This window comes from Austrofundulus limnaeus, unplaced genomic scaffold, assembly GCF_001266775.1.
Source record: "Austrofundulus limnaeus strain Quisiro unplaced genomic scaffold, Austrofundulus_limnaeus-1.0 Scaffold1558, whole genome shotgun sequence".
NCBI lineage: Eukaryota > Metazoa > Chordata > Actinopteri > Cyprinodontiformes > Rivulidae > Austrofundulus > Austrofundulus limnaeus.
Window position 1 is genome coordinate 3,471 of NW_013953960.1, and position 10,120 is coordinate 13,590.

At 39.4% G+C, this 10,120-nt stretch overlaps 1 protein-coding gene across 2 annotated transcripts in view; it reads right to left on the minus strand.

Moving 5' to 3' along the window:
* Window positions 1-264: 264 nt before the first annotated feature.
* LOC106535774 (receptor-type tyrosine-protein phosphatase S) overlaps window positions 265-10,120 on the minus strand; it is a gene marked incomplete at its 5' end in the record, with an annotated part of 37,003 nt that continues 27,147 nt past the window's right edge. For both annotated transcript variants that reach the window (XM_014032853.1, XM_014032854.1), the window contains 8 exon segments: window positions 265-2,820; window positions 4,646-4,781; window positions 4,914-5,068; window positions 5,849-5,974; window positions 7,191-7,317; window positions 7,703-7,881; window positions 8,560-8,845; window positions 9,272-9,426. In XM_014032853.1, coding sequence (XP_013888307.1) covers window positions 2,752-2,820; window positions 4,646-4,781; window positions 4,914-5,068; window positions 5,849-5,974; window positions 7,191-7,317; window positions 7,703-7,881; window positions 8,560-8,845; window positions 9,272-9,426 — 1,233 coding nt within the window.

Here is a 10,120-nt window from a genome sequence, read left to right on the forward strand (position 1 = left end):
CAAAAAAAAAGAAAAAGAAAAAAAGGGATTGAGGAGGTTTTTTTTATGGATCCACAAAAAAAAAGAAAAAGAAAAAAAGGGATTGAGGAGGTCTTCGAAGTATTCCGCCCACCGGCCAAGAACGTCACGAGTTGAGGTCAGCAGCACACCATCCCCACTATAAACAGTGTTGGTGCTGCACTGCTTCCCCCTCCTGAGACGCCGGATGGTGGACCAGAATCACACACACACACACACAAAATAGAAATGAAACTGCTCAGTTTGCTCTATATCCAATCATTTTGCTTTTAATACAAATTCAAGATACAATATCTACATCTATGGTTTGAAAGGAAAGAACAAGTACATAAGTGAGGGGTATGGCATCATCAGCTGGCCCTCAACACGCTTTGAATATTACATTTTGTGCGCGCGCCTCTTTATATTTCTCTTGACACAATAATCATCAGAAATCGAAGGAGTAACGTATTTCATTATATGTCGAACATCGTCAAGACTTCAGGACCACACAAAGAGTTCATATGAGAATAGTTTCAGATTTAGAACAAATAGCCTTTGAGGGTGTATAAAGTGTGTCGCTAGACAATGCTTCCCCTTTCTCTGTCAGAAAAATACACCTGCTACCATGTGCTTTCACTTAGCAAACTAAACATCAGCAGTTCATCAGGGAGGGGTTTCACGGATAATTCTGCTTCTATGCATCTAAAGTCTCGAATGCCCTTGAACTCATCGCAAAGAGAAAGAGAGAGGAGGAGGTGGAGCGGGCCTCTGCCAACATCGTCCCACAGCTGCAGTAGGTGGATTGGGGGGTGGGGGGTGGCGTCAAAAGGGCATCACTGCAAACTTGGAATAGCTCTAATGTACATCTTTAGCTAACTAGTCAGACATCAGTAATTAGTATCAAACAGCACCCTACACAGAGGGCATACCTTATCATGACAAAGCAAATAAAAAAGCACCAAAACCAACAATCAAAAATAAAAATAATAAAAAACAGTGACAATATACTTCAACAATGGCTCGCCATTAAACTAACATCAATATTTTTAAAACTCTTTATAAATGCTAGAAATCCCCCCTCCCCCCACAAAAAAAGAAAACAGAAAAATAACAAAATAGAATCAAAAATATATTTTAAAAATCATATGAAATAAATATAACAAAGTGAGCGGCAATAATAAGGCTATTTCTCTTCATTTTTCAAAAAAAAAAATTTTTTTTTTGCAACAGCAAGAACTACATCACATCCAGCCCAGTCTTGTTCTCAGATTTARAGATAGGACTTCCAATCATGGACTGTATGTACAAAACTGATTAATCATCACTGTGCTCTTTAATCACTCTAATTATTAAGATTATATTTCAAATGAGAAAAAGCCATATACCAATATCCTGGACAAAGGGATTAAAGAAACAAGAGTAAAATGTATTTCTTTAACTGTGAAAAAAAAACAGTGCTTTAATTTTTAGGATGTCTTGTTATTTTTCATACCCTGGAGCCTTAGATAGAATATAAACAGATTTAACTGCAAAGTGGTGCAATTCAAGTAGGAAATCTTTAGCAGAGGAAGAATAAATGACCACGAGACAACTTTCATCCTCAGCTGGAGATCATGTACGACAAATAAAAGCAGCACACAGTGCGTGAGAATGAGGCAGCATGTTAAAACAGCAGAAAGCATAAAAATAATAATAAAAATAAGGCAAAATAAAAATAAAAAGGTCTGAGAGCTCCGAGGGAAACGTACAGAGCTCGGTTCTTGTTGTTAGCATCTCTTTCAGTAAGCCACTGCTGATCTGACACAAGTGGACCAAGAGGAACCCYAGGTGGAGGATGAACAAAGACAATAGCAAAAATAATAATAATAAAAAAAGCAAGCAACCTCTGTTAACGGACTTCAAATCTTAGCCCGGTTCAAGACCCGTGCTGTTCTCGGTGAGGACATGATCGAGGAGTTTGAGCTCGCGCCAAAGCTTTTTTTGTTTTGTTTTGTTTTTATATGCTGGATAAGAAAAAGATGCCGTCTCTCCTTGGAGCCACAGTTCTTGTTGGCGCTGCATGGTTTAAGTCTTGGCACTGTGCATCGGGTACAATGAGCGTCCATGTGCTTCTTCAGCAAGTCCTCTGAGTGCTCCTGCTTCCCACTGGAACCAGAACGGACAGTAAGACGCCTCTGAAATAGACTCACGGACACATAGAAATGTTCACTCTAACTCCTTTAGAACATCAAACTAATAGATATAAAGTTGAGGATAAAAAGCCCATTTAGGGTGCAGCAAATATCCAGGCTCTTTGTGTTTTTATATCTTTTTTTTTCTCTTGAATCTTTTTTTCTGTATTTTACACACATGGAGTATCAGAACTCCGGTTCAGAAGCCGTTTGTATTTCACTGGTTCATACTGGAGATAGCTGACCACAACACACATGTATTATACGTCCTTCACACTGGAACACTGAGGTAAGTATATGGATTACACATGGTTGGTCTCCTCACCCATCAGATTGGAGGGGAAACTACCGAGGAGCGTTTGAGTGCTGTCGGACAAAATTTTTGTTGCTGTTTTTTGTTGTTGTTGTTGTTTTGCTTTTGTTTTGTTTTTTTGTTGTTGTTGCTTGTTGATGTCAGGTTGCTCTTTAAGTTCTGCTTCCATGAAATGTTCACGTTGTTTCGTTCACACCGCCTTTCTGTCGCGGCGCTCGTTGGTTCGAACCTCGAAGCAGAAAGATGGCCGCACGGTCGAGTCTCCTCTTACGTTGCATAGTGGTCGAAGCTACCCAGGTACTCCAGAGCAGCCTGGTAGCAGAACTGGTACTCGTCCTGAGTGACAGATAGAGGGATGGCACAAGTAAACAAARGTTTGTACACTTGGGACAGACATAAACGTACAGCTAACACCTAATCTATTTGTTGTGGAAAAGTTAGTTTCACAGTAAGAGTACTGTAGCTTGTACTAGAAAACAAAGCATTTAAATTCTTGCAAAAAAATCAAAACTTATTTGAAGGAATGCATGTTTTAAAATAAAAACATTATACTAAGTTATAAAATTATACTTGTTTTGCTTAAACTTTATAAATGTTATGTGCAATCTCTTGCAGCCGTGCAAAACAATAGTATTGTTGATAATGGTAGGAGAAACACTGCACTGTGTACAAAAACAAGAATTATCTTTTAAATTTATTCATTTTGCCGCATTGAATCATCATTTTTCTATCAAAGTAAAAAAAAACATATTCTTTTATTTTTTAAAATGAACTCATTGGCGGACTGGACGGAAGTCACCTGCGAGCTGGATGTGGCCTGTGGGTTGCCAGTTGAATTGCCCTATATTTAAAGTTAACACAGTAGCTGTAGAACTGACTCAGTTTGAGCCATTCTTCTGTCAGCTGTAGTGACCATCCTGTGTTGAAGTGACTCCATAACTTATTCAACTGTAAATTCTGTTCTAATCAATTCAGTGTATTTATATAGAGCCAAGTCAAAACAAATGTCAACAAACAGGCTCAAGAAGCGTGGCACCGATCTGTTGAGCTTGAATTAATTTTAGTTACATATATGTAAAACTGGCTGATTTTGAGCAGCAGGTGATAATAAAGCTCAGTGACACACATTCCAACATAACTACTGGTGACAGAGTAAACAAACTGTTGGATAAAAAAGTAACAATGTGTTTAAATATTTTACAACTTGTACACTCAAACAACTATCACATTATTAGGGTTGAGATGTCTTAGATGACAAAGTTATGCTTCTTTTTCRCTTCCAAACTGCAGGTAAGATACTGCCTATTGCTAGGTCCTTTCAACAACTTTATTAAAAACAGAAACTTCTCAAAACCTGAAAGTTTTCTGGAAAACAACCACAGCTGCTGATGAAATCAAATCAGATTTTCTTTTTGTAACATAATAATTTAGGTGTTTTATTTATGTTAGTGCTGTACTGTAATTCTGACCAAAGTGGTTAAAATAGTTTTAATCAACATATTTATAAGCTTTCTACAGATCTTATGTTTTCTATTTTAGAGGTGTTTTTAGAAGGTTTCTGTGGTTTGCTTTTCTCTAGTGATTTAGGATAATGTTGTTGGCATTCAGATGTTTTAATTAATGTTCTTTCCCACTATATGAGTTTGTAATTTACATGATTTTTTWAAAATCAGATGTAAAAAGAAAGCTGGTCTTGTTTCTGGTTTTTGCTGTTTTTTTTTTCTTTATTGTTTCTAAAGATAGCTTCTGCTTTTTCGCTGTAAATAATTTTGTTTTTGCCTCGYCATTTTCCTTTTGTTCCACACCTTGACACAAACTTGTTAAGAACACGCTGCACACCTGGATGTACCAAGTTTTCAGCCAAAKTAATTGCTTCTTTCTTGTCTGCGTCTGTATGCAGACAAAACACTGACTCCTTCCTTGAGTTAAAGGCTTTTRTAGATGAATGAATTATGTTACTGATGTTAAGTGGCTTCAAAAACAAGAACYTTCAAACGTGTGCGGCGACTCGGGTACAAGGACTGGACTGAAAAAGAGTTAAAAAGCAGCATTTTGTCAGGAAGAAATTTAAACAATTACACGAAGYTCTGACTTCTCTGAGGAACAAACACGAGTAAACAAGTTTGTTTTGTACAGACGCTGTCAGCGAGAGAGTGTTTACCTCAGTCTGCACCATCGCTGGTCTCTGTGTGCGCAGCATTTTGACAGTTTGGAAGATGTCCACTGCCCCTTCGTAACGCATCCTCTCCAGGACAATACTCAGAGTGATGAAGACACCTGTCCGCCCAACTCCAGCACTGCAAACGTCAAAGTAAACATGTTTACACCCCTCTACACACACACATTCCCAGAGTCAGATCTAATTCCACGGTTCTGAACAGCGACTGTGGTGTTTGCCAGCCACTGCAGAGATGAAAGCAGCGGATCACCTGCAGTGAACGGTGATGGGTCCGTCTTGGCCAAACTGCTCCTTGGTTTTGTGCACTTGGCCGATGAAGTCGATGAAGCCTTCCCCGGATTTGGGCACGCCTTGCTCTGGCCAATCGGTGAACTGGAACTGGCGCACTGTTCTTGACTGGCCGTCCTTGAGGAGGTGGTGCGAGTCGTGCAGAAACACAGTCACGGAAATATCTCAGAAACACTTTCACGCTACGATGAATTTAAAAAAATCTCATAAATAACACTGGCGGTTTTTATTTATTTATTTATTTATTTATTTACTTATTTTTACCAGAACGATAAATTTGTGCTGAAAATTAGTGAATGAGATCATTTCAAAAACCACTATTTACAGAGCTTCTTGGTGTATCGACTGAGGAGAGAGGTTCTGCCAGGCAATATCCTCCCCTCCCCTTCTTCTAATCATTACTGTTATCTGACCCTGGATCAGTTAGCTGTGGTTAACTTGAAGCTGTAACGTCAGTACGTCTGCTGCTGTCYGCCACTCAGTAAGCAATTACATCTTTTCTCTTCAGCTCAGCCTTTCTGACTCCCCTTTAATGGAGATCAATAGAGCATCTGTCAATGTGGCGTCACTGCAGGACAGGCTTAACTGGAGTTATCTATGACTGGCACATGGTCACATGAGTAAGTGTGCACGCACGCACACACACACACACACACAATCTCACACACACTCACACGTGCTGCCAAGGTAATCTGGAGGCAGCACGGTTGAACGAGTAGCCTACAGCATCTTATCAATAATGGGAACCTGTCGAGATGCACACATTCGCATACAAAACACTCGCTCTGCAACACACGACAGGTCGATACGACGCTCTGCTTCYCTGACCCCCTTACAACACTGAAGCTGAAAAAAAAAATTAAGTTACAAAGTCTGGAAGCARCATACAGAACCTACCCTGGCATCTGTAACTTTGAACTCCCGGAGGATGTACTGAGGCATGTTGTACTCCGCCATCGGGTCCACCACAAAGTACTGATACCTGGCAGAGCGCTCAGCGGGCCAGTACTGGTGACACTTCTCCTGATGAAGCAGGGAAAACAAAAAAAGATTGTGATTTTTCAAAATCTGTTAATTGTGTCATTTTTAAAATGCACATTTATAGACATGTAATCCTCAACCAACAATTCATTGAATCGTTTTTATTAAAGGTGGGGTTTTATGTATTTTTCCAGGCACATACAGTAGTTCTAAAACACAATAAAACTGTGTTACCTTCAGTCATTTTAAAATGTGGTTTATAGCCAAAATAATTTTGACTGGGAGTGGGAGCTCGGCAGCAGACTGAGCTCCAGGGGAGGAGCTTTGTGTAAATAGGCGGTGCTTTGTACCAGCAAGCATTTAGGCAGCTCCACAAGGCTACCCCATTAGATTCAAGGGTTCCATAAACGTGTGAATGAGTCAAAGCAACACTCTGGGCATGTTTTTATGGCATGATATGAAGCTCAAAAAAGYTTGATTTTGTATAACCCCTCCKCGTTAAAAAATATATTTTCAGGTTTTGTTTTTGAGTGAGCCGAGTCTCTACACCGTATTCACTGTAACACTGATTAAATCTGAAGTGAATTTTAAATTAATGTATGAAGCGGTTTAGTTTTACATAATGAGGGACCGTTATTCTTTTGAAACAGACAATGAACTACTTTGTTTCTTTTACATTCACACTTAAATATTTTTGCATTACCTCGCGATATTTTTTGTTTTAACACGTAAATGTTAAGTGATTCTCAGTAACTGTTTTGAAAGACGCATTTATTTTTGAAATATCTGATTATTGAAACAGTGATGTGTCACCACTAGTAAGAGAAATTAACGGTGATGCTGCTCGATTACCAAAATATATGTAGATATGTTACATATCTGCATATATTTTATATAACTCCAAGCGTGGCTGTGATGTTTATGCCAAAGCTAAGTTAAAATAATAACTCCCATAAAATGGTGCAAATGTGAATTCATTAATAAGCTGAAAGGCACAACAGTAATGAACAACTAACAGTATTGAATGTCTGCTGAACTGAAAAAAAAATCTTTTTCAGTATTCATGAAAATGTTAATATTTTTCCATTTGATTATTAAAGTTTTATGAATCCATTATGTGTTAGGACATTTTTAGGTAAACAAATGTGCTAACATTATAAAACATGATGAATAACCTTTTTCAATAATAATGATTACAATAAAATAATTCTGATTTTCATCCTTTTTTTTTATAGCGGAGTGTCTCTGTTGTCCATACCCGCCCCATTTCTCTCAGCTTCGTCAGCATGACCACGATGGTGGAGTTGTGTTCCCAAAGCATCCTCCAGAAGTCCTCCGTGGTCTCCGCCAGTGGACCCTGGGTGGCAATATAGCCTCTTTGCTGCCTACACACACACACATACACACACATACACACACACACACACACACACTTGATCAAGTCACCTCCTCATTTTTTCATCCACCGAGTGTCTCACTGAAAATTGGGTCAGGCTTCAGGCAGGAAAAGGAACAGTCACAACCCTTGTGTAAACCACAATGAAAGGCTGAGTCATCAGGAAGTCTTTACCCCCCCCCCCCCGTCTGTACAGGGCAACTGAGACGAGTGCCGTGCACCGAGACAAATCCTGGGAGCATGCTCGTTAGTACGGACAGACCTGACGTGACGTGATGGATGGTGAGGAGTTCTCCAGTCTAGTCTCTTATCAAGGCATGATAAACCAGACAGGAGGGTCAGGTCAGATTAGTGTTGGAGCGACAACAACATACCTGTATCCATCAATGTAGCTGGAGTTGATGTAGTCGGAGCCTTCCAGACCTCTGATWGGCTGGAGGCACACGCGAGTGGTTTCATAGGGCATGATGTTCACGAGTCGGTTCTTGAATTTGTTGCAGGGCAGATTGGCTGTGACAAACCGGGATGTGTGGGCTTTGGTGTTAGCCAGGCGCTGGAAGAAAAAAATAGAACAAAAATGTAGGGCGACGTGTTTTATATTTTACATTTGAATAATCAGAGAACAAAAAGTGATTTGCCATATCAGAAGGAGCTTTAATTTAGGATTATTTGCTTAGTGACTGATACAAAATGTTGCTATAGAACCCATTGAGATGAGAAGAAGTGGGCATAAAACAGAGAATTTAATCTTATTTTATATTTTATCTGTAAACTTTACAAGTGTGGCTTTAAACCTGGATTGTTTGGAGTGTTATACTATTGATTTTTTTTAATCAAAAAGGCAAAGTGACCTTTATACAAATCCCAGGGTAATTGATTCACTTTTCAAAGAAAGAAAAAAATATATAAATATATAAATAAATCACATAAAAATCAATTTTCCTGTTTATGTTAAAAGATAAAACGAGACACTCTGTTATACTTTCAGCTAAACATGTCAAAAATAGAGACTTTGGTGTTTGTGTGTTTTTCCATCCATCCATCCATCCATCCATCCATCCATCCATCCATCCATCCATCCATCCATCCATCCATCCATCCGCAAATACAAAAAACATTAAATACATAAACTAGTCACCATTACAGCTCACTGTAAACTAATTTAAAGCTGATACTTTAATGCTAGAACTCAGGGGAAATTTGAACCTTCTGAATATTTCCTCCTCCCCACCTTAAACTCCAGCTCCATGCCGGTGATGTGCTCTCCAGGCTCCACCTTGGATAGTTTCTGCATGTAGGAGTAGAGGCTGCGGGCAGCCACCTCAGTGTTCCCGCAGGCCACGGCCTCCAGCAGCGCCTCGTGGATGAAGCTGTACTGGTCCTCCGTTTGCACCATGTAGTTCCTCTGCGAGCGCATGAGCGTCACGTGGCCGTAGATGTCTACGGTGCGCTCGTGTCGGATGCGCTCCAGCATGGCATCGATGACGATGAAACAGCCGGTGCGACCAACACCAGCACTGGAAAAAAAAAACAACAACCCCAGAAGCAATTGCTTTCAGTTTTTGCATTGAAAACAGTAACAGGCTTGTTCAAATGTTATCAAAAACCACAAGTGTAAAAAAAAGTAACTTAGTGTCAAATTTCATTACATGTTAGCCACACAGGGTGGCCAAGTTGCCCTGTTTACATCTAGAAATGTCAGAATCAGAATCAGTTTTAATGCCATTCTCAATGAACACTCACAGACTAGGAACTTGCAGTTAAGAACACCCATTCTTTTTAAACACACATAACAAACATGGGGGAACAGGTGAACAGGTCATGTGCAACTAGATAGCGCTAGCTTTTGCAGCTGGAAATACACAATAGGGAAGTTGAATAAAAAAAAATCAAATATGTACAATTCTTCAAATGCAAGAAGCTCCAGTTGGATTTGGACAAACCTGCAGTGAACTGTGATTGGTCCAGCATCGGGAGGATTGCAGGCTTTCACCCTGCGGAGGAAGTTTAGGAATGGGGTGGGATACTCGGGCACGCCGTGATCAGGCCAAGCTGTAAACTGGAACTGACGCACCTCTCTCCTTTCACTGCTACCACTCTGAGACAAGAAAAGGAAGAACAAAACCATCCAAAAAAGTTAAAAATATGAACACTATTTTTACTGAGTCATGTTTTGCAAAAGTCTGTGTTCTAACAATTTGTGCAAGATATTAACTATCAGCTATAAGCTATTAACTTTTTGTGTGAACTTGTCACATGACTGTCAGCAAAATAGCTCATGAAAAAGAAGATTTTTTTTTTGCAAAAAAAATAATTAGATGTCCCTCTACAGCAGATTAACATTTAGAGTCAGTTCCTATCAAGATGACTGCCACAGCCAAATGGTATGAGAAAACCAAGAAATGGCTTTATTTCAGTCAGTTTTGCTTGTATTGTGCTAAAATTTGATGTGGTAGTTGAGAGGCTACAACTGCATCATTTACATTCAAAATCTGCCACTTAAAGGAGACACATCATGCTTTTAAATCCTTTTTGTTCACATTTCAATCACTCAGTTGGGGTCTACACAAAGTGGAAATGCAATGATTTTTGGTCTGAATTCCTCTTTATTGTAACTCCACAATCCCCTATTTTAATCCTTTTTTGAGGTGAGTCTCAGATCAACTCGCTTTGAGGCTGTCTCTTTAAATCTAAACGAGGTGCTGCACACACCTCCCCACTCCAGCTTTCAGAGCATCGATCAAGAAATGCCATGTCTTTAATGATTAAGTAAACTTTAGACAGATATTTAC